The sequence below is a fragment of the Motacilla alba genome, chromosome 9 (assembly GCF_015832195.1).
Source record: "Motacilla alba alba isolate MOTALB_02 chromosome 9, Motacilla_alba_V1.0_pri, whole genome shotgun sequence".
Classification (NCBI taxonomy): Eukaryota; Metazoa; Chordata; class Aves; order Passeriformes; family Motacillidae; genus Motacilla; species Motacilla alba.
The window spans coordinates 2,387,286-2,411,955 of record NC_052024.1 but is presented as its reverse complement, the minus strand read 5'-3'; the positions used below and the strand labels follow the sequence as shown (position 1 = coordinate 2,411,955).

Genomic DNA, 24,670 nt, shown 5'->3' with positions numbered 1-24,670 from the left:
TTACCTCTGCTCTCTTCCCTCTCCCAGCTGGATTTAAAGTGCAGTTTGCTGTCTGTAACCTGCTGACTGAAGGGAGCCGGACCTGCATTCCAGGGGTTGGGGCTGTGCCATACATCACTGCAGACATAATTACATCAGAGATAGGTCTGTGCCTCAAATGAGATCAGTTTCCCTGTCAGGAGATACAGAGGATCTCCATGCAGGTAAACAAGCGCACAGCTTTGGAGCTGAGATACAGTAAATTGCAAGCATTTGAGTAATTATTCAGTAAAACTAATTAACCTCCTGCAGTTTTAGTAATTACTGTTGGAGTGTCTACTTGTACTTCATCAATTGCCTGTGTCATTTTCTACTGGAACTGTAACACAGGAAGAGGGCAGAAGGAAAGTGCCACTGCCTGGTTGCACTGGGGGCAGCCCGAGAACCCTGGGGCTGCGGCAGTGCTGGGGAACAGCACCAGCTGCCCCCAGGCAGCTCAGGCAGCTCCTGCAGAGACAGCCGGCTCTGTGCTTCGCTGGTCACTGTTTTGTACATCCGATACCCTGTGTTCCTTGGGCAGAAACTGTGGTTGTGGGCATTCCTTGCCGGAGGAGGGGGGGATGCACGGCAGATGAGAAAGAGTCTGTGATAGGAAAAGGAAACGGCAAGGTTTTGAAACTTGATTTCTGTCGTCTCCTGTCTCCACCCCCACCTGGCTGCTGGCAAATGAATGCCCAGCACTGCTGATTCTTGCCATTATTATCACAAACCTTGTGATTTTTGGTGTCTATATAAAACTACTGATTTCAATGTTTTTGGTTTTCAATGTATTTCAAGTCCTTCGGATTGCAACATGAATCCAGAAGGTACAAAGAGCAGAGAGGCAAATAACCACAACTCTTGACTCACCGCTATTAAAATGTCAGAATTTGTGAGCGATTCATGAGTTAGGAGAGGGGAAAGGAGCCAAGCTGTGGCTGTGCTGTCTGGTGTTTGTCAGTGAGGGCTGTTTTGGCTTATGATTGCCCAAGGTTTGCACATGTGACTAGGAAACCACCTTAGGACAGACAAGAGGCTGTTTCCTGCCTTTGAGATGTGGAGTTAAGGATTTGTACTAGGAAGTTTATTTGGGGAACTTTTTTCTAATTCAGTGGTTTATCTTTCTCAAGAAAAAAAAAAATACAAGTTTTTGCTACAATCATTACAGGGAGAAAATCAGCAACCAGTTCCCGAGGGCTGCTGGTTTTTAGGATGATTCTCAGTAGGAAGAAATAGTTAGATTCAACCACTGCTATAATTAATTTTTCCAACAGGTAAAGATACAAAATGCAGCTCCTCAAGAGGAAAAGGAGAACCCTCCCATTCATCCACCTTCTCTGTCCCTCTACAACAGCCAGTGCTACCAACCAAGGCAAAGGTGGTAACTGCTCTTCACAAAAACTTTTTAAGTTTTAAGATACTCTGTCTGGAGGGTCCTTCTTCATGCCCGCTGAAAAGCAGAGTGGGATGGAGAGTGGGGGCCAGCATGGAAGTGGGAGAAGTGCTGACCCTGCAGAATGACAGGAACATAAAGAAGGAAGGGAAGCAATTAAAAAGTAGTTGAAAATGGAAGGCCTGTGGGAAAATTAGAGTGAGAAATTGTGGGGATTGGCTGAAATTACAGAGATGAGTTCAAGGCATGGGGCAAATTGCAGAGGAAACAGGATTTCTTGCAGTCTTTGTGAGGGAAGGACACAGACCTGTTGGAGGGCTGCCCCCGCCCCACAGGCTGTGCCTGCCCTGCTCAGCCTGCACCAGGACTGTCTGCAGGCCCTGCCACGCCGCTGAGCACTCTGCCATTAGTGTGCTGGAATTCAGGAACTTGTGTTTTTTTCCCAGCCTGACACGACAGAAATATTATTTTTAATACTGTATAAGGCAAGAGGAGACGTTACAGAGAGGGAGGGAAGGCTGGAAGGAGTCACTGCTCTCTGCTTGGAGAGATTTGTTTTGCACTGTATTTTCTGTCTTGATTTAATAGTGAGTTGGCTCTTTCCAGCAACTAGGCAGGGGAGGAGGGACTGGAATATGTTCCCAGTCTTTGGCCAAGAGTGTCCCAGGGCGTCCCGGGCGTGACCTCTTCAATGTTTGTTTTTCTTTCCCTACAACTGACCCAGATGCTGGGACTTGAGACTCGGGCCCTCCCGGCCCGTTGAACATTTGCCCGCTGTGGTACAGCATGTGACAGTCCCATGAACCAGGCTGGGAACAGTACCTGGAAGTGTTTTTCTCTCCCGCAGCCTGTTTAGTCCGGTTGCGTTCCGGGAAGGCGAAAGCCGAGCGGGAAAGGCTGGGAGCGCAGTGCCACCCAGCGGGGATGCAGGCAGGAAGGGAGCCGCGCTCCGCTGCTCCGCCTGGCCGCGGGATGGGAGAGGAAAAGGCCTGGCAGGCACGACAGTCACCCCACACACAACAAAGGAAAGGGAAACTACGGTTTGGCCTGTTTTATTTAGAAAACAGCCGCAGTGAATGTTCCCCGGAAACAAATTAGCGTTCATTTACATTTGCAGCCTGTGCAGTCTCTTTCTTGGGAATGACAGCAAGGTTTGCAAACTGCGATGGATTTTCTTTGGTCATGCAGAATTGAAAAACCAACAAAGTATCTTCAAACAAACAAACAAACAAACTGGTTCAAACTTAATCTAATGTGCCAAACACCGGGAGAAAAAAAGCACAGCTTTGGAAGACACGACGTTATGACCTACCAAAGTTACAAATATTTAATTCCAAAAGCAACTTCTCTTTTTTTCACTAGTAGGTATTGCAAACCCAACTTAACACAATAAATAGTTGACCAAACTCTGGGACTAGACTGAGCCAGTTCAAGCACATTCCAGGGTAGATATAGCTGGGAAGTAAATTTCCCACCTACATTTCTTTGCCTGATTCGAGGTATTGTGTTGGCAGGAGTAAACTACAGCTGGTCCCTTTGTTTTTCTGTGGAGGGAAGGAATTAAGATAATTTAAGGATATGTACAGAGGAAACACAAGGACTGAGCATATATACAGATACCCCCCAGAGGAGCTGTGGCGGTGTTCTCATCCATTGCTCCCGAAGCTCAGAGCCATCCTCACTGCAGTCTGTGCCAGGAGGCACCGGGTTCCTGCGGGTCAGACAGAAACTGCCCCGGGCACGATCTTACGGATGGGCGTGTAAGACTTCCTGAGGGTAACGCTGCCGTGGTGAGACACCCCCCGAGGCAGGACACACTCTTCTGTCAGCTTCTGAGTTTCAGGGTCCCAGCAGAGCACTGTTGCAATGACTTCGTTCTTTTCATCTCGGCCGCCGGTGATGAACAGCTTGTTGTTGCAAGGAGAAATTCCACAGCTGGCTCTCTCGTGCGTGAACTGGGTCACCAGGCACCATGTGTCCTCCTGGGGGCTGTAGGAGTACAGAGCTTTCATTGCCCCACCTGGGAAGGAAATGGATATTGGTTTGCGCTGGCCATTCCTGTAAGGGATTTTAATTCAACCATCCACTTCAACAAGACTCGTTCCTGACATTTGTAAGAACGGTTTGTGCCCCAAAGCCAAGAAAAAACAAGGTCACAGGATACTTTATTGTCTTGAAAGCCTGATCTGCAGAAGGCTATTTATTGTTCATAAGGCTGTGAAATTTAGGGCCAAAGCAAACTGCTGTGATCCTTCAGTGAGACCACAGTGCACCTAGCAACAGATCTTTCTTGTACCTGCTGCTCCAGCTAAAGACACAGCTTCAGAAAAATGCTATTTTGTTTACAAGTACTTAGATCATGGAGGGCCAGCTGTGGTAAACCATCACTGCTAGAAATGAGAACAGGATTTTTCCACTCATTCCTCTGTCCATCAATCCTTGCTCTTCCTGGAACCGGCTGCTTTCAAAAACCCTTCCTTGTTTAGAGTTTGTCAGACTGAATCAATAATCTCTCTATGGGTTTGTTAAACAGAGAGTGACCTTCAGTTTCTCTGTGTTTCCCAAAACTGAAGTTATTAATGATTCTTAGTTAAGGTTCTTAGTGCACCTTTTCAATCTTGCAGTGTCCTTTTCTCTTGAAAAAATAGTCAATACCTCAATTCTCATGAAGGGCTACGAAAATATATTCCTTCCCAAGATTACCAGCAGCTAAATGGTTCTTATTCTGAAATTTACAGGCACTGAATATGTCTTCTGTATTAGCTGTACAGAATCACAGAATTATTAGGGTTGGAAGAGATCTCTGGAGATTATCCAGTCCAACCCCTCTGCCAAGGCCTCTTCCAGGGTCACCTGGAGCAGGTTACACTGGAATGCATCCAGCTGGCTTTGGAATGTCTCCAGAGAGGGAGACTCCACAGCCTCACTGGGCAGCTGGTCCAGTGCTCTGCAACCCTCAACATAAAGAAGTCTTTCCTCAGGCTGAGGTGGAACTTCTTATGTTGTAGTTATGGTCATTGTTCCTTGTCCTGTCCCTGGCCACCTCTGAAAAGAGTCTGGCACTGTCCTTCTGGATAGGGAAACCTTGAAGCCATGGTCTTATTGATGAGGTGCAACAATGCCTGGCAATCGCCCTGCTGGCAAAGTGAGCATTTTTCTGTGGCACTTATAATGGAAGCTGAGTTTGACAATACTAGTACAGTACCTGAGGGGTGATCAAGTCATTTAGAGGTGACTTAATTGGAACAGACTGAAAACAAACATTGTTAGTTGTAGTGATACACCTGGCAGTTGGTAATTCATCAGTCTGGGTAATTTGATTGCTTTGGATGCAGTAACCAAATGCTCTTTTATCTTTAAAACTTCAGATGGAGCATATTTCTATCCAGTTGGAGTAGATTTGTTTCTCAGATAGATAAAATAGAGATTTACTAGTGGATGTTGCTGGCTGAAAGGTGCTGAATGAATGTGACTGGAGAATAATGTCCATTTTATCAGGAGTTATATCAGCTAGCCCATAGGTCATGTGCCTTCTCTCTCTGTCATCCTGTACAAACAGGGTGAGGTCAGCTCCAGTGCTGAGGACAAGCATGAGGTGTTTTTGTACACAAAAGGGGTGTGTGTGTGTGTGTATGTGCACATATAAATCTCCTCCAGAGCACCATTAATTATTTGGTGAATACTCCAGCTCTCTGCCAGCTCTCAACACCATATTGATTACATTGAAATTCCCTGCACCAAGGCTGAGAGAGGGAGGGGAAACTTTTCAGAGCTCCTGTTTCGGAAGCAAATGTTCTTCTTTTCTTTTGGTTTTCCCAGTACCATCTGGAGATGTGTGCAGGCTCCCTCCTTCCCGCATAGTTCAGCTCAAACTCTTGTTCTTCCATTTTTTCTTCCATTTCTGGTGATTGACTGAATTAACCCCAAGGCAATCTAGTGAAGAGCTCTGGGTCTTTGGGTCTCAGTGGCTGTGTTCCTCTGACCTGTTCCTAGTACTCTTATCCCTGCATAAATCCTGTATGCAGTGGGTTGTGTAATGCCTCTGGAGAGGAGAGGGGGCATGATGTAGCCATGAGATCATGCCCTTGCCACTATGAACACATCTTTGGATGGCTTTAAGCTGTCTGGGCTAGCTCCAGCTTTCCAAGATAGCTGCCATGCTAACAGGGATTTTGACTTAGTGACCTTTCCCTGCTGTGAACGTCCTGGATTCCCACCCCTCGCTAAGCCCACCAGGAAGAGCCATCTGACCATCTGATTAAACTCCATGTGGGTGAAACTATCACAGAAGCACAGGAGCAAGCCCTGCTGGGTGCAGACAAGAAGAGCCCCGGGTTCTGCACTTACCCACCACATAGATGTGGTCCCTGAAGCTGGCAGCGTTGATGCACTTGGCCTCCACAGGCATGGCAGCCCTCAGGCTCCAGGCGTTGGTGGCCGGGTCGTAGCACTGCGTCTTGTCCGTGGCCAGCTTCCCGTTGGGGCCCCCCCCAATCACGTACAGCTTCTTCTTGTAGCTGGCTGCTGCAAAGGAGCTCACGTTGACCATCAGGGGAGCAGCCTGGGGACCAAAAAGAATCATTAGTAACCATGTGAAGCAGTCAGACTGATGCCCGTGGGGAGGGAGCCTGTGCAATTTTAAGTCAGGTGTCCCTTTTTAAGCAGGATTCAGAAGATGATGTTTCTAAGGATAAGGGGAAAGTATATTTCAGCTTTTTCTTAAGACTGAAAAAACCCTTAATAAAAATATGCTCTGTTCAAATGCTGAAATTAAAATTACTTTGTCAACAATTCAAAAGCTAGAAAATATCAGAAATGCCAAAAATCTTCTTTACATGCTTCCGTACATTGCAAAAAAGCACAAGAAATTTGTTTGTACTGATCTTGCTACTTGCGGCTGTGATTGCTAGAGTCCTCCACATTGCTTTGTATAATCTAGAGACAATGGGTTGTATCTGCTGTTATGATGCCTAATCTCATTACTGTCATGGATTAATTGGTTGCCTAATTCTCTCCTCTCATTGCTTGAAGTACAGTGAGTAGAACTGGAGGGGGGGGGAGTGGGCTTAATTCTGTTTACCTTCAGACCTGTACTTTCACTTTAATGTATAACCCATACCATATATAAGGCACAGCTTGATAGACATATTTTATATACATATAAGATATGTCAGAGCAGTAGTTTTCAGCCTGTGCTCTGGCTCATGTATACTATATTCTTACTCCTTGATTTATGGACTACTAGCTTTAAAAGCCAACTAAAAAATGGAAAGTTAGGCATTAGATGTCTCACAGGAAATGATTGGCTGGCAATCCGGGGATTTTTACCTTCTAAAGGATATGCATTTCTATAGAAAAAAATATTTAGGGTTTTTAAAGACCATAAGTACTTAAAAGAATTATACAAGATCATTTTGATGAATCCAAGTCCTATGATTTTCTGAATAAAATATTCCAAGTAATTAAAATGAAATATTCCAAGTAATTAAAATGCTACGTGATGCAGCCTCTTACCTCTGACCAGCAGTTATGAAAGGGATCATATGCTTCCATGCTGTTGATTCTCTGCATGCCATCGAAGCCCCCAATGACATACACTTTGCCTCCCAACACTGCCATTTTATGTCTCCAGCGCCCAATGTTGAGATACTCAATTTGTATCCATTTGTTGATGGAGGCGTTGTATTTCCAGACATCGTGCTTTGTTTCTTTGCCACCTGTAGTGTGCATGACATGTGTAAATATGATAGCACAGCTTGTATTTACTTGAAAACTCCAGTATGTTTAAATTTAAGTGTGTTCTCTCACAATGGAAAGTAAATCATTATTACTGATTGTTAACAGGTCCTGTTACAACAGCAGAAAATGTCTTCATTTAGTTTACTTACTAGTGAAGGAAACTGAACAATTTCTACAGCCAAATATTCAGTGAAGATAAATCACTGTTCCTCACTTTACCAGACCACAACCACTTTCATTTCAATACTGAGTGCACGCCCAACCACACAGCAAGGTGACATGCGGGAGATTTTTGTGTAACACCTGGGCTCTGCAGAACTGCTGCAAAGGGACAGACAAACAAATGTGATTTAAGTAAGATAGTGGAGGATGCTGCAGCTGGTAGTTCCAAATCCCTTGAAGACAGGCTTGCACTGGAAAACTGCCAGGTTGTGCAGGGCAGATCCAGCCAGCCCTGTGGTTTGCATCATAAAGCAAAAGACCTGACTGAACTCCTACCAACAATAGTCCAGCAGGACTTGGAAGTTAGACTATTCAACCCTGGGAACATATGGCTGGGATCTCATTTTTGTGCCTCTCCTTCTGGTCTGTTTCTTACAGACTTGGGTAAGCTTCATGTTTATAGCTTGAAGATCAAAACTGGACCCTGCAAATATTGTAGAGCTGACGCGCAAGTGGATCTTTGCTTGTGCTAAAGCGGAGAGCAGTGTTTTAAACAAGAGCTGTTGTTTGCCTGCAGTTTCTGGTGTAACTGTAATACAAACAGATCTAGTTAAGCCTGAGACCACATTTACAGACTGAGTAGCTTATTCGGTCATCTGCAACGTGATTAAACATTTGCTTCACTGGTGAATATACTGAAAAGATAATTCATATTCCATTGAGAAAATGTCTGCCTTCATTGGTATTCCGTACTGCAGACAGATCACTGCAAACTGATGGAGCCTATCTCTGGGCCAAACAGCAGATTGAATGGGAGATAATTAGCATGCTAGAAAGAGTCGTTTGTAATGCTTTTGTCCCAGTATTTTTCACATGTATGTGTTGAATTTTATTTGCACTCAAATAGCTGAAGTGGCCAAAGGGCCTGAATGCAGCATTCATGGCTACAATGGGGCTGAGAGACTGCAGGTGTTCCCTTTACTCTCCCTTGAAATTTCCCTTTGACATGAGCTTGTGCTTTCCTTCCTTTTTCTACAGGCTGAAACCCATGTAGTAGCTTGAGCTGGACCAGTAGGTGAATTTGCTGCACATAAGGGGCAGAGAGAGATTTTTGAGAGGACTGGAAGTTAATTTTGTTTCTGTTTTTCCTCTGGACAACAATTTTTCTCTAATTTAAAGAGAAATTGTACTTTAATTAGTAAAAGCATCAGAATGGTGAATGATAATTCATGTCATTTTTAGTTATGCTGCAAATGTAGTGTTTCAGGTCACCCAGTCAAAGCACTGAAACAGTTTTGGGGAGATCCTAATCTAACAGTTGTCATAATCTTGCGCAAAGGACTTTACTATTTTTGAGATGCTAAAGGAGCAGGGAAGACTCCAGACTGTACCAAGATACAGAGGGAAATGAGCACGTGGAAGGGGAGATGAAGTCAGGAAAAATGAAAGTCAAGTTAAGAAGCCAAGAGAAGAAGCAAATTAGAGGAGCTAAAGAAAGAAAACAAAAGTAGAAAGACATGCAGAAGGAAGCAGCTGTTTAATCAGGACTGAGACACTAATAATTGGTTTAGCTGAGAAAGATATGCTAATGGCTTTGGTCAGTCTCTGTGTGCAAAGGACAAAAAGGTGAAAGGCAATGAGGGAATGGAGAGAGGGACTCAGAGATATGAAAGTAAGCAGAGAAGGAAGAAAGAGAAGCTGTGAGAACGGAAGCAAATGGAAAGCCAGCTTAGACTCACCACAGCAGGGAATGTGTTAGCCTGGCCGGGAGGTAGCCTGGATACAACATAAAATAGAAGTGAAGAGACATTGGAAGAGATGTCAGGAATAAAAGAATGCAATAAGCCTTGAAAAAGAGGGAAGGGTAATAAATTGAAGGCAAATGGAAAAAAGACCTGTCAACTCAAGGGTGTGAGGGTGAGGGGAATATTCCCTAGTTGGAATGTTTGACTTAGGATTCTCTATATAGCTACCTTTTAACAGAGGGGCTAATGCCAGAAACTCTCTACGGTGGACTGAAAGGAAAAACTTTATTTGTAGTTATTGAAACAGTAATCTATTTCTTATCCCAGGATAAAGCTTTAATAAATGTTAAATTGGAATGAAGTATCAAAAATATGTGGATTCCCAAAAGAAAGAATGCAATGGGAGATACTTGAATAAAGGCAGTTGACCACTATTCATACTTAAGCAAAGCATTCACACTTTGGCCTTCTCTCCTCCTTTCTACTCTTCTGTTTTAATGGAGTGTAGAATTTGGTGGGCAGTTTTGCAGAAAGGAAGTATTCTACCTATGAAGGCCCTGCTCTGTATCATGGTCTGTAATGCCACAGTGATGAAAAGCTTGCTGTCACTTTTCCTCTGGAAGCAGAACAAGATCATCCAACTTGGTTTTTGACAAGCCATGAAAGGCAGCTGTCAAACTGGCTAACAAGCTTGATTTTAACATTTTGATTGTCAAAGCAAAATCTCTGGAGCTCTGGGATCAAACCCCTGTATGGAGCTCAGCTGTATTTGTGTGGGAAGTTAAATACATCTCCTGAAGCTCTTGGGATGATGATCAGTACATGAGTTGTTCAGACCCACACTGGGTGTCTAGAACATGGGATTTCATCTGGCTTTGACAGTTTATACTGCCAGGTTAAGAACTGTGGGTGGGCAGGTCTAGAGTCCTCTGTGATGGCAGATTTCAGGGGGCAGCCAAACATCAGTGACAGTTCCCTGCAGGTTCTTGACTGACTTTTGCAGAATGACTCAGATTCTGGCAGGATCTGGAGCTTCAAATAAACTTGTCACCAGAAGATGCTGAAGCAATTTGTCATTTTATGTTTGGTGAACTGTTCTCAAGAACCCTCCTGTGACCTCAGTCGCTGTTTAGGGTGCTGCACACAAGTACCCATGCATATAGATCAATATTGTCTAAAGAGGAATCCTGTGCTCAAATCAGAGCTAGGCAGTGTCCTTACAAATCCAGTGCTCTCTGGAGCACGTCCAAAGCCAAAGCATTAAAATACCTGTAGTGCTTAATTTTTCTAAAGCTGCCTCAAGCATGGTCTTGATAAAAGCTGGAAATAATTGTGAGAATGCTTTGCTCCCCTCTTGCACTCCCAGTCAATGCCTTGTTCCTTACCTGATATGTAGACTTCATTTTTTAGCGTAATGCATGCAAACTCCACCCATTTTTTATTCTCATTCTCCGGCTCCTGCTCTGTGATTGGTAATTTTGCTACTTCCAGACGGCTTCGCCTCAAAGGATCCAGGCAAGTCACCTCTGCTACAAACTTCTCATCTTTTGTACAGCCCCCTATGATCATAAACACTTCAGACTGGAACTCGTGCATCCTGGGCTTGGTCCTTTCTGTAATAATCTAAATGCAAGTGGGACAGAGTGAGTACACAGGGCACTTACACCTACAATTACAGAAAGGCCGGGTGACCTTTTCTTTGATTACCTGTTTTTCAAATCACAGCAGGCTTTCATCAACTGAACCAATTAGCCAACGCTTTCTAAGTTGAAAGCCTGAAAAGCATCCTAAAAGCATTCAGTAGAGGTTGCTGTATCCTTCTTTCAGCAGGATTTTTCTAACTCTGAACTTAGTTGCTTTTGCGTACCCACTTGGATCGTTTCAGATCCTTTTAGGAATTACCAGGATGGCACCAAGAGCTATGCAGGTGAGCAGTAGTGAGAAGGCTGGGTGCATGTCAGGTAGCTGAAAAGGACAGGTTTTATTTCGGTTGACAGAGTGAGGGCAGGGTAGGGGGACCCCCAGGTTTGTGTATGTCTTGGGGAGCTCAGAGAGAGCAAGACTGCAGTTAGTGCTAGCAGAAAATAAGTGCTCTCATTATTTGTCCTGAAGAGATATGTTAGTGTCAGAACAATAACAATTCTCAACTGTAGAGGAGTTATTTTTATTTGTTTCTTCGTGTATAAGCTCTTACCTCAAGCCAAAATTAGAAGACTTATTTAAAGCCAGCATCAGGCTGTGAAATGTGCTTAGCTCTGATTTACTGCTCGTTGGCACAGTTTATTGACCAGGTCTTTGTTTCAGGGACACTGGAGGAGTTCACTTGCCAGGTAGATGTTCACCAGGAGCAAAGAATGCAAGGGGTGCTTGGAAACTTGTGTTCTCCTTGGAGGCAATACTTGCAAACAAGACCCACAGGTTAAATGCTGCGTCAGGAGGCAACTTGCTTAAAGTTTTACCTCTCCTTTTGCTTTTAACATGTTTCTATAAATTGGTATAATTTATCCGTATTAAAAGATATTATCTCCACAGACGCGAATCTTGCATTTTGACTATGTCCAGAAAATGAATCGGCACATTTTTATAGAACGCGAGTCCCAGAACTTGCCAGCTTCCAGGACTCTGTTTTAACCTGCCCGCCACCGTTGCCAGGCGTCAGCCCCGGGGGAGGGCAGCTGGCAGCGCAGCTTCCCGCGGCTGCCCCTTTGAAGATGAGTGTAAGGCGTGTTGAGCCCGGGGCGACGCTCCCTTTATCTGCCCGCATGCACCTGACAGCGCTGCTCAGTGGGACAAGGCTTGCCCGGGAGCTCCCTCCAGACCCGCCGGCACTGCCCCGGCTCACCGAGCAGCGCCTTACGCTGTCACCGGCACAAGGAGCGCTTGGTCCGTCCCCCCTCGCCGTGCCGGTGACACAGGTGACACATCCGCCGTGAGCGACGGGCCCACAACGCCCTCCTGCCCTCCTGTGACTCCCACTGAGCAGGGACACGTTTCCTCACACGCTCACGAACTTTGCTCCTGTTGTGCAATCAGACCTCTTGGTTGCTCTCCCCTCTCCCCCATATTGAGACCTAGGAGATGTGACTGATACCCAGCTTTCCAAAGGGGATGGGCAATGGGAGAGCTGGAGATACACCACAGCCTGCGCTGAGCAGGCAGGACAGGACTCGACTGGGTGTCAGGATTAATCTGTCTCTTTGGGTGCAGGGACCTCTGCAAACACCAGATGGGCAGTCCTCTTCTCTGGAAAGAGACCGTCTTCTTCACAGGAGGAAGAATATTTCCTTTATGAAACATTTTCCCCATAAATAACAGGGGAAGATGTTACATATTCACATTTGAAAGAGTCATTACAGATTGTGCCCAGTTTGGTGGGAAATTATTCCTCTTTTCTTAGGCTTGAAGTAATAGCTGAGAGGGTGAGGTGTCAGGGCTAACACCATTTGCCTTTTTACTAGGGAAGCTACCTGGGGTCTTCATTCAGCAAGAGTGTATCTGAAGGGTCAAGCTCAGATGTTCATAAACAAGAAGCTGTGCACTTTGTTTTAAACCCACCAAAATCTTCTGAACTGTCTCAGACAGCAGGAAAAATTCTGAGGCCCATTTTGACTTTTCAGTAGCACCAGTTAGTGGAAATTCAGTGTGATTACCTTTTTCTGCCCCATGGCACTGCTCCTTTCAAATCGATTTTTGAACTGAAGCATGAGATATTTACAAAGAGTGGCTAATACCTTCCTGTTTTACTCACCTCATTGCCTGACAAATGGTACATTCTTGCTTCTTGCAGCAAAGGGAAGACATCTGGACACTGTCTAATGAGTTGATCAGCTTCAACAGTCTCTACAAAATACCAAGGGTCCAAGAGGGGCAGCCGGACGTTCTCCAGCACGTACGGCAGGAGAGAAAACCTTTCGGACTCCTTGTAACGGACCCAGCTCATCACGGTTTCGAACACCTGCGCCTCCTCCGTGACACAGAGCTCATCACTCTTCAGCGTGCTGCACAGGATGTCCGCCGGCAGCTCCAGGAACTCCTCGTAGTTCAGGACCTGGGTGAAGTTCTGGATAATGTAGTTCTGTACCTGTTGTTTGAGGCTGTGCAGGGAGTGGGCATCAGCCAACCTCAGGATGCCAACGCAGTTTTCCGGCTGGAGTGCTTCGGTGAGAAAACTGGCACAAGCATCTACCATGCGCAGGAACTGTGGGCACAAAAAGCTTGTATAAGCACAGAAAGGTTCATGAAAACTATCACAGGGGAGCTGTGGAGCAACCAGCCATGCCCAATACAGCAAAGAGCTGGGGGAGACAAGAATTAGATCATCTGAGCACAGGTATCCCCCAAGATCTGCAGTTTGAAATGATAATTTCTTCCTCCCACTGCTTTTATTCCCTCTGCATCCAATTGCTCCTTTCCCCTCTTGCAGGATGCAGAAGACCTGTGACAGTCATGAATTTTATTTGTTTCACTAAAGGGTTTCCTACTGTTCCCTTTTCCTCCATGAGATCTCTAGGCACTGGCAATCATGGAGTTACAAAACACAGATAAGGACCCAAGGCATCCAATTTGCTTCCCCTGCTTCATCTTGAGTGTCAGCTCAGACCAGCTAGAGCAGAGTCTGGTTTTAGAGTGAAAGTGGCTCCACTGTCTGCATTTCTGCTCCCACCATCCAAACTCCAAGTTCATCTGAAGCCTTGTGAGAGCGGTGGGAAATGAGTGCTGAGGTCTGGGAGGTTTGGAGCAGTGTGCTGCCCCAGAAGGAATGGGCAGCAGTCCTAGACTGGGGTGAGTGGCAGGAAGAGATTGGCCATCAGCAATTCTTTTGAGATTTCTGACAGACAGGGCTTTTTGGCAAGAATCTGTTGTGGGGGAGGCCTTCAGAGGGTCTAGTGACCTTTGTCATCACCATTGGCTGAAAAAAATATTGATACGCATTTTACACACTGAGTCTCCTTAATCAGAGAACTGGCTGTGTTTGCATTCAATCAGGCATCGCAACTACTCTCATAAATTTCCTTGGCAAAATAACCCCACCTGAGGGTCCCAAATGCACATATTCAGGTGTCTGCGGGGGTTTTTCTAAAGACTATAATTTGAGCTGGATTGCTGATGATTATTCAGGAATTGAGAACCAGTTTTGGGTAGAACTGATGAGTTACAGTGCTTCATCCTAATGGACTTTCCATCACCTCTGTGATTTCAGGTACAAATACTGCCACTGAACAGAGCAATAAAGATGGGTCAGAGCTAATGTGCATTTCCATCTGTGCTTTTTGGGTTGTTTTTCTGTCCAGGGTCAGCAAGCAAACCATTTTAACTCATGTTTTCTCACTGGGGAAAGTTGTGCAATAGTAATTGAGGGGCAAAGAGGAAGCGAAACATTTTTAAGCACTGTAGTTTGTAGATTTGTTTCAGTAATTAGGGTAGAATCTTCCAGACCCGTCAGTGTCGTGTTGACATATTTAGACTGTTTATCAGAGCTGAGCGATCGCAGACGCTGTGTACAGACTGCCTGGTTCCTGTTTTACATTTAGATGTGGTCAAAAGTTTAGGGAAATGCAACTGACTGATGAACGAGGCTATGTGAGGTCTCAGAATGTGTTGCCACCACTGACATTAATTGTGATAAAATATATCAGTGGCCCACGGTGGCACCGCGGCACAGCTCAGTGGCACCGCAGCACCTGCCACATTCCCCTTGCCTGCTCTCAGGGCTAGCACGAGGCAAGCACTTTGAACTCACCAGGGCATTTCCTTGAAGATCTGAAAGGACTTTGCCACCAGGTAGGCTTCAGACCTGAGGCAGGTTAAGCATCAGCCTTATTAAGCTCATTAAGCATAAGCATTTAAAGTTGTCAGTAATGAGACACAAAAATAACCCAAACCTAGCATTTGCCAAGGTCAAATCGAGTCATCTGTGAGTCTGGGAACAGACCCCAAAACAACGTTCTCACCAGCCTGCAGCAAACCTCAGTAGAGTTCTCTATTTATACATGGCTTGTTGAGAGCGGTACTGAGGAGGTGACAGGGAGGTGCACATTGCTCTCACGGCCAGCAGGCCCCACTCCCTCACTGCGGGGCTGTTTGTGGCCAGGCAAATGCAGAACTGTGAGGTGTGGGTGTGAGAAAGAGCCCTGCTGAGAGCTCCACCAGAGAGGCTGGGCTGCTTGGGAGCAAATCAAGGCAGGACTTTCCCTGGTTCTGCTCCTCATCTCTGCGCTGCACTGTGTCCCCACCACTGCCTTCATTTAGACACTAAATTCCCCCCAGAACTCCCCCAAAACTTGCTGGGCATATGTCAGTCAGTCCCAGGAGAGCAGGTGGCTGACTCAAGAGAGCATAGAAGGAAGAGCCTCTGCTTCATCTGCTCTAATTATTCTGGCAGAGCTCTGAATTTTCCACTTGTCCACTGTGAGTACCCCTCCTAATGCCAATCCAGGCACTTTAAAACGCCTGTTCCCTGAGAACAGTTTCTTCAATAAGTTAGTCCTTCTCCTAATACCCATTTGAATCCAGGTTCTTACTTGCTAGAGACATCCCATTCACTTACTTGGCCTCCAGTTGGCTTTCACTCTGACTAGTAAAATTTGTTCTCCCCATATGAGTCTTTGCTTGTCTTCAATTCAGTGGTGGAGTGCAAGCTGTGCCAGCAGCCCTGCCTCCAGCTGGAGCCCCCAGAAAGGGAAGGGAATGGGGACTGAAAGGTCTCTCACTCATAATCCCTCTCTGCATGCACCACACTGTGGAGCTGGATCCTGCACCCTGCAGCCAGTGGCCCTCGGCCACCGGCTCTGCTGTGGCTGCAGGGCCAGCACGTCCTGTCCCGGCTCAGCGGTGACACCTGCGCGCCACGGGAGCCCCGGCCAGAGTGGCTGAGGGGCACAGCCCCCTTCAGGGCTGCTCCCGGGGGAATGGAGGCGTTCTGAGCCTGCGAGAGCCAGCTGAGGGGCACAGCCCCCTTCAGGGCTGCTCCCCGGGGAATGGAGGCATTCTGAGCCTTGCCAGCCCTTCTCCCACCGGGAGCTGCCCCGAAGGCCTTTGGTAGCAAATGGTGCCCTCTGTCCAGCATGGCCTGCAGCTGGCACCCTGGCTCTGCCCTGCTCTGTGGCCTCAGGATGGCTGTCAGGTATTGGAGCCCTATTTCCCTTGGAGTGTCTTCTCCTGTAAAGTGGATTAACCCAGGGATGAGGGGTGCTTTGGGGGTCAGTCAGGGCCATCAGGCTGGTGGTGCTTCAGCCATGCCCTGAGGGCAGGGCAGCCCTGCTCTGCTCAGAGGGGGCAGCTTGGAGCATCCTCCACTGTTCCCACTGCACCTGGCCTTTCCATGGCAGTGGGCATCACAGCCTTTGGCCTTTCCATGGCAGCGGGCATCACAGCCTTTGGCCTTTCCATGGCAGCGGGCATCACAGCCTTTGGCCTTTCCATGGCAGCGGGCATCACAGCCCTTGGTGACACCACAGTTTCTTTTCCATCTGCTCAGAAGCCTGCTTCCCTCTCACCATTTCTTTGCTTCTGTCACCACAGTTATGTGGTCCCTCACCCAAACCCTGCTGAGGGAATGGGTAATACCAAGGTTCCTGGAGGGGCAGGAGCAGTGTAGACAGGTCTGGAGGTTGTTGCTGAGTTCTGGTGAGGGAAGCAGGGCTGCCTGCCATGGCCCTGGGAAGCAGCTGAGATCTTGACCCTTCCCAGAGGTGGCAGGATGAGCAGCTCTGCGGGCAGTGTGGGTGGCAGAGGCTGCTGGGCGGGATCCAGGGTGGGCACCAACCTTGCAAGTGCAGTGGCTGGGCAGCCACCAGCCCAGACAGAGGAGGTGACTATTGAACTCATGTTGCAACTGTGCTTTAGGTGGAAAAAATTTGTCTGGCTCACTTGAGGGTGAGGCTTAGCTGTTCAGCTGTTCCAAACCCTTCACCTGCTTCCCCCACCGTGGCAGGGACGCCTGCTCTCTCCAAACAGCCCTCCACTTCTTCCTACTGTCAGTTTTGACTGCATTTGGTCAAAACTTACTAGAAGGGAGTAAAGAAAGGCATAATCATGTAAAACTTTTTCAAAAACAGTTTCTAGAGAAAAGGAGATAATTTACATTGGAATATCTACACTGCAATATCTAGAACTGTGAAAGGTATTTCTTCTTTGGTTCTTTGCCAAGTCCCCAAGGTTAAAAAGAGGCTCTGCCACAAGTTCTTGCTAAAAAGATAAAAAGATTCTATTTGGAATTTTGATTTCTCACATGTTACTAATTTGAAAGAATTTATCGAACAAAAATGTTACAATAAATTGCAGAAATAATCTTTTCAGCTGTTGATATATCCAAATGAAACATTTGACTCTTTCAACTCTATTCTTCAGCATAAATAGCATGGACAAGCTGGCAGAACTCTAGTTCTGTCAGCTTGATAAAGTAGATTATTAAAGATTTAGTAGCTTCTAAATCTTTTTTTGTACAAAACAAATTTTCAGCCCAAACCTTCACGTTTATAATGTGAGGCTTTAAGGCCTTATAAAACTTGATGGTATCCAAGAGAACCATTGTTTTTACCTGAACATTCCTGGTGTTCTAGATTTATCTAGTTTTTTCTGGTTTACTATTCTTACTTATGGTACCCTCACAATTTTATCATTATTCTAACAGAGTTTGATGGTTTTCTTAAAGTATAATCCTTGGGAATCAAATTAAATATTTATTTTAATGAAAAATAGGGAAAATGCATGAAAAAACCTAAGTTTATAATTTTGATAGTTCCAGAAAGAAAAAAAGAAAAAAAGAAAAAAAGAAAAAAAGAAAAAAAGAAAAAAAGAAAAAAAGAAAAAAAGAAAAAAAGAAAAAAAGAAAAAAAGAAAAAAAGAAAAAAAGAAAAAAAGAAAAAAAGAAAAAAAGAAAAAAAGCTGAGGAATTATCCTAAGGAAAAATGTTCAAAAGAAAACAAAAACAAGATAGAAAATGTCCTGAAAATGAACATTTAATGCTATCATTGGTAGTGTTGGTGCATGGAATATGCACTGCAGGCCCAGGCGACATTAAAGTTACCTTTGTGAAATTTTTCGTAATATCTAATCTAGACCTCCCTTAGTACAAGTTGAGAATAATTTCCTCTTGTCCTATCTCTTTTTACCTGGGAGAAGAGCCTGATCCCCACCTGGCTACAGCCTCCTGTCAGGGAGTTGAAGAGAGCAATAGGGTACCCCCTGAGCGTACCCTATTTGGGTCCTCCTTTTTAATAGGGTCCCTTTTTAACAGGGTCCTCCTTTTCTCCAAACTGAGCACCCCCAGCTCCCTAAGCAGTTCCTCACAGGACTTGTGTCCAAAAAAGCAGAGTTCCAGAACTCCAGAGCAAAATTTCCATGTAGGATTCAAGAGTCTGAATTCCCTCATGAACCACAATGGTCACAGAGTTGGGTGTTTCTTGCCTTCCCTAATGAGAGGAATGGACACACACACACATTGGCACTTGGCAGGTTATGTTGGTTACAATTTGTTAGCAATTTGCAGCATGGTACCAGACACTGCAATTTGGTAGACCTCACAGGTGATTTACAGAACACGTGAATACCTCGTGGACCAAAGGCTGAGTAACACTGCCCAACTCCGGCCTCCCACAAGTCCCAGGTCATGACTAAAACCCTTTCCATCATGAGTTCTACAAAGGAGGATGCTAACTTTGGCTGGCAAGCCTCCGTCTCAAGGCAGAGGAGACAGAGAGGCAAAGTAACTTCCTGCTCAGGCCAGCCATGCCAGCTGCTGCACACTAACCCTTCTGACTGGCCTTCATTGACCTGAATTTTGGGGAGCACTGCCAGGCAAGCAGCATGTGGGAGCAGGTCTTGGAGGCACAGCCAGGCTCTTTTCCTGTTTCCATGGCACTCAGCACAGCAGAATTCCAGTACATGGCTGCCACTGCCATTTTTTACCTTAATGTAAGTAAATATGAAGCAAAATGCTTCCAGAACCCATGAAATCTGAGAAGTTTGCAGTGTGCTAACCAGGGTAAGACATGGTGTTGCCAGAGCAGTGAGATTGGATCAGTGCATGTGAGTTATCTGTACCTGAAAGAGGCTGGCGGCTTCCAAGACTTTCTGTACATTTTGCTTTGTGATGAGCATCTTGCTGGTGTAAGTGTAGTCCAAGAGTATATTCATGGTTTCTGCATCAACTCCTTTTAGTATGATCTTCTCCTCATATTTCTCTCTTAAATCATTGCAGAACATAGCCCTGGAAAGAAAGACATTTATCTTTTACTGCATTCCAGTCAGGATGAGGCATTCTGAAAACATTGGGCTATTTAGATTTCAACACAGAATACTCTGATTGCTTCATATTTTATGCAATTACTGCTGTTGAAAAGAAACAAAATATCTTTTTGTTGCTCTTCTACCTCTGTACTCATGAATTTCATAAGGCATACACACATGAGGGATTCCTCCGAGCTGTCCTCTACAGCACACCTAGGGCTCCATGGCAGCAAAAGGCAGCTGGGACCTTGCCTGGGAGGGAGTGGTCCCCTGTCTGGGCTGGTGCTGGGGGGCAGTGCTGGTGTCTCACCTGCTGCCTCTTGCTCCGTCTGTTTCCAGCACAGCTGCAGCTCGTTAAGGCCTGGCATTGCCCAAACTTCATTAGCCCATGTGCTTGGCGCCCCTCGGCAGGTCAATACCCCCCTGCTCTGAGCTGCAGGACACTGCTGGGGCTGAGCCCCGAGGCCAGAGCAGATCCACGTCTCTGATGAGCCTCCCTTCCCAGCTTCCCAACGTGTCTTTGACCACATTAACACCAGTGGTGGGCCAGGGGAGAATGGCTTATGGATTTTCTTCTAATTTAGACTCTGACTTTTCTTCTGGTAAATTTTGGGATTGTAGAGTTGGTACCTCTTGGCTAGAGAAGCAATTGAATTTGCATTAATTGGAACTACTGTTAAGGCAGAAAGTGCAGTGATTCCACACATGTAGATATAGCAACTCTTCTTTGGTGGATAATACTGCATCTGAAAGGTGACCACCAGACATACCTTTGGCACTAGGCAGATATTTCATGTGGGGTATAAATCAGAAATTCTCTAAGGGCTATTGAAATCCATTTTGCATTGTGACAGCTGCAAGACACACACGTCTTCCTCTGCATTTTCAATTCATAGATTTAAGTATTTCTTCCAATGCTTTTTGATTTTACTTAGGATTTTGATCACTGCATTTCAGAGAACAAGATGTCACATCATTTGGAATCTCTCAACAGATCAGAATTACATGAGTCCACTTGTAACAGCATTGGTGAAAAACATGTGCAGATCTAAAGTGTAATTAGAAGCACTCTTTACCCTGCATTCCAAGCCCTTCTTTATTAGTCATACACAATGTTGACAGGACAATGCAACCTGGGAAATGGCTAGAGGTCCCAAGTCTTAGGCCATGCTTTTCTTGTAAAAAAAGTGCCTGAATTAAGCTGTCTGATTGACACATTTTACTGGAACCAAGATGTAAACAGATTTTATTGCAAAGCAGTTAGGCACGATGAATGGCAAATGGATGGAAGATACCAGCTGCTACTTGCTCTAAGAATTAGCTGTTCCTTACCTCAGCAGAAATTTTATAGCAAGGTCTTAGTTACCTCAGTGTGCAAAACTGCCTCAGGATAGAGAGGCCCAACTTTTGAGCAGGAAATTTGGGCAGAGAAGTTACTTGTAGAAAAGTTGTTCAGCCAAAATTCTCATTTTTCCTTTCACTCATCTCAGCTCATGAGAGGCTTTTGCTTCACTGCCCTGCCTCATGGTCCAGCTTCTGCTGCTACTGAAATCAGAATATTTCAAAGGCGTTTAGACAAACACTCCTTAACTTCAGTGACCACAAGACTGGGATTCATTTATTTTCTCTCCCTCTGGCACTGTCAAGTGATATAAGAGGGGATGTGTGGGCAGGTGGCCATCTGAAAACAGCAGCCTTCAGTTCCCACTTCTCCCTGGGAATGGGCTTCAGCAGGGGAGGGAGGCTGGCACAGGAGAGCTGTTTGAGTCGTGCGGGATTGACGGATGCCGGATGTTTCATCTGAATGAGAAGCAGGCCCATGGAGGGTGCAGGTGGTGTCTGCTCTTCTTCCTTTCATCTCTTAAGCTGGTGACTCCAGACTTGTATTGACCCGTCCCTGTCGGGGAGGTGAGAGTCTCACTTCTGTCCCACAGACCGGAGTGTTTGCTAGGGTCAGTCAGAGATCGCCAGGGTGACACTTGTGCAAGGCTGCTCAGAAACCAGCTCAGCATTCTGCTGGTGGCTGTGCACAGGGGTCTGGTCAAAGTGCTTTGGCCTATCTGTCTCCTAATCTTTGTAATTGGTTTAGAGCTGCCATCCACTCCCAATTTCGTAGGGTGTGGATTGATGTAACGTGGCTGTGAGCTGCAGAAATCACACCTCTAAAGCACGGTGCTCTCCCACCAGTTCTCTGCTCTAGATTGAATTGGGCAGTGCTGCACAGGACAGCTGACTCCTGTGGCCTTCCTTCTGCTCAGATGGAGTGGTTCTCGTTCCCACCCTGTGTGCTGGCAGGGGAACACCTGACTCCACTCAGGCTGATCAGGCTGAGCTTCTCTCCTAGGGATTAAAATGATGCCTCTGAATATTTCTGAACTTTCCCTCAGGAGGCTCTAAATCTTTCAGATGTGGCTACTAATTCTATTGTATGTTTCCCTGGTTCTTGTCCCTGTGTAATTCTAAACTGCACCTTTAAACCAACAGGTACTCTAAGAAATGCGCATCTGAATTGAGGGCCCAGTGCCAAATTTAGATACCCAAAAATGGGTAATTTTAGAGAAAATTCTAATTTTTTTTCTAATTTAAAATTAGAGAAATCTCAATAAAATAAATTAGATGTTGCAGTTTCGTGAAGCACTTTTTAAGCACCCTCCCACACTGGAATGATTGTGCTTGGAATGATGAACCTGACTTCAAACAATGCTGGAGCTCGAGGATGCTCTGGAAAATGGCTTCAACCTCTCCCAGCCCCATTATCCCACTACTCTTGGGCAGTGCAGGATTAAAGAATTACTGTTCCACTTTAGTCAGCTGGTATTTCTCTTCTCTGCTTTGTTATCATCACGGAGGTAAATGGAGAGTTAATGTTTTCATGTCTACGGGTACAGGACATCCATCTATCTACTCCCCAGCAGTGCTGAAGAAGGCCTGGAAGGGGTTAGCTTTGTTTAAGTGTGTTCCAGTCAGCTGCTGTGGGCTGCCCACACTGTGGCACCCAGCCTTCAGGAAGGGGTTGTGTAACGAGCAGGGGAATGAAGCCCATGAGTCACTGGGTCCCTTTGCTTTGCTCCCGTGCATGGCTGCTGTTAGACGTCCTGTCATAGCATGGAAAGTACCCACAGGAACAGTGGGATTTAAGAATTCCTTCTTTCTCTAGGGCCATGCAGCTTCTAGAGAATTATGGCAAGACGAATGAAGGCTCTTTGTGAGCAGTAGAACCAGCGAAGCTCGGTTCCCTGCAGACTTGCGTCCTTCTTTCCCTCCTCACAGTAACCTCAGCTTCCCCTTCCTGAGCCCTCCATTCTCCCTCCTTATTCCTCTCACACACTTCAGGGTCCCTCCCAGGAGCTCAGCTCTGTGCTGGCTGTGCAGTGTGGTTGTTCTGGGCACTGTGTACTGGCTGGCCAGGACACCCTGCTTGTTACCCTGCAGAGCACCGAGGGTGCCAGCCCAGCATCTCGGCTCTCTTAGCTGCAGATTTCCATCAAACTCATGGGAACTTCAGGTTTGAGATTTCCATCTTGTGCTAGTTGTCACTGAAACTAACCCAAAGAGTCATGACAAGAGGCACAGGCAGACAGTGAGATGTAATAAATCTCAACTCTGTGGGAAGCCAAGCCAAACAGAAGCACCCAGAGGGGCAGACCCTGCACATGAGTGCAGTTGCCTTGGGATGGGATGACCTCCAGCCAGGTGTCCCCGTTCCTTCCAAGGGGCAGGCTGTAGCTCAGGAAAAGCTCAGTGGAAAGCTGGCCAACAGCTATTCTCGTAAAACTATCATGCCTGGATTTAGCTGGGAAATCCTCCTGATTGTAGCACCTTTACTCATTGTGAAATTGAGTTTTTTTGTCAAAGTATCATTATGATAATTTTGATTTTAATTTGTGCATCTGCTGTCAATTATGCACACAATGCTGGTAAGAAATATTTGGGCATCTCTGCTTTTAGCTGTATATTTTCTCATATGCAATAAATATAGTCTCTCTGTAGAACATAATAGCTTTCTCCAAATATTCACAGACACAATCTCTATTCTAGATTAGAAAAACAGAACTGTTCTGGCACTACCAGCAAAGCTTACCAGACTTGATTAAAATTAGCTTTCTGCTCATGTCACAAGTGGTCACAGGTCCTTTTTTCTCGTGTTTCCTCTGTAGCTGTTCAGTCATCTGACCACTTTAGCAGTAAAAGAAAGAAAGAAAAAAATCCCAGCCATGCAAATGTGATGGTCTAAATGATATTGTCTAAATGATAATGGAAAATCTGTGCTAAAACTGATACCAAGTTCCTCTGTGTGTCTAAAATTTGTTCTTGTTGGCCAGTAGTCTCAGACAGAATATCTATTGTATTGAAAGAATGAAAAATTCAAGAGGACCAGAAGGAGACAGTGAAGTGGCAAAATTGCTTTCAAGGAGATATTTCCCATTGCAACTGACTTCCAGAGGGAAAATTCCTTCTCTTTCCTCCTCAACAATTTAATGCAATATATATTTTTACCCCAGAATGGTAATGGGAAAAATCAGCAAGTTCCAGAAACCCACTCCTACTTCAACAAAAATACCCTGCTATCTGAATGGGTATTCCTCTTTGCCCAGGTCCCAATGGGACAAGACAAGTGGCTGAAGATACTTGGTCAAAACACCCTTTTCTCATGCACTTGTCTGCCAATATTCTGTCTTCCTTTGCATACCTCCAGCAGACTTTTTGAGTGCTGGTATCAGAACTCCAGCAAATCCACAACTTGGCACCTGCCTTATTTAAGTCTCCAACTTTAAAAAAGCTCAAAGAAGTAAGGAATTAGAGGCTCACTGCGAATTTGCAGACTTTAATGCCCAGTTTGCACTCCTTTGAGACCTACAGTTCAAGTCTAAGAAGCAAAATAAGTGTATTGGTTTTGTTTGTTACAAACCTTACCTGAAATAATTGCTGGCTGCAGCAAGGACCACTCGGTGACAGGAGAATTCCCTGCTGTCCACGCACAGGATGACGTCTGTGAGGGAATTTTCAAGCCGAAGGTTCTCGAGGCCATTCTGGAGCACCAGAGAGAGACCTGTATCGTCAAACTTGACTTTTTCACCACTCGACACTTCCACCAGGTCCCCCATTTTCGTCAAACACTCATTGTTCAAAGAGATCTCGGGCTCCTCAGAGCTCTTCTCCAGCGTGTCCCCCATTTTCTGGCCAGCCCCGTCTCATTCTGTTGGTGCTTCGATCTAAAAAGAGCTCCTCAGCTTTGGGCAAATCACACTGCAGAAGTTGGGCGGATTTCCTGTCCAGAGGTCTCTGCTTATCTGTAGCTGTCACACACACATAACAGGAAGCCTTGCACTTTCTCATCCTGTTAACACAAACAAAGGGTGGGTTTTTTCAGTGATTTTCAGGC

At 45.7% G+C, this 24,670-nt stretch overlaps 1 protein-coding gene and 1 long non-coding RNA gene across 2 annotated transcripts; one reads left to right on the top strand and one right to left on the bottom strand.

Moving 5' to 3' along the window:
• Window positions 1-2,705, top strand: LOC119704680. The gene is made up of 2 exons (XR_005258018.1): window positions 1-203; window positions 1,293-2,705. It is a non-coding gene; the product is annotated as an uncharacterized LOC119704680 (long non-coding RNA).
• Window positions 2,645-24,574, bottom strand: KLHL6 (kelch like family member 6). Its single transcript, XM_038146272.1, has 7 exons — window positions 24,202-24,574; window positions 19,102-19,267; window positions 12,806-13,255; window positions 10,443-10,680; window positions 6,926-7,128; window positions 5,759-5,972; window positions 2,645-3,431 (listed from the first exon to the last, which is right to left on the bottom strand). The coding sequence occupies exons 1-7, from the start codon at window positions 24,459-24,461 to the stop codon at window positions 3,130-3,132; spliced, it is 1,833 nt and encodes a 610-aa protein (XP_038002200.1). The 5' UTR covers window positions 24,462-24,574; the 3' UTR covers window positions 2,645-3,129.
• Window positions 24,575-24,670: the final 96 nt, after the last annotated feature.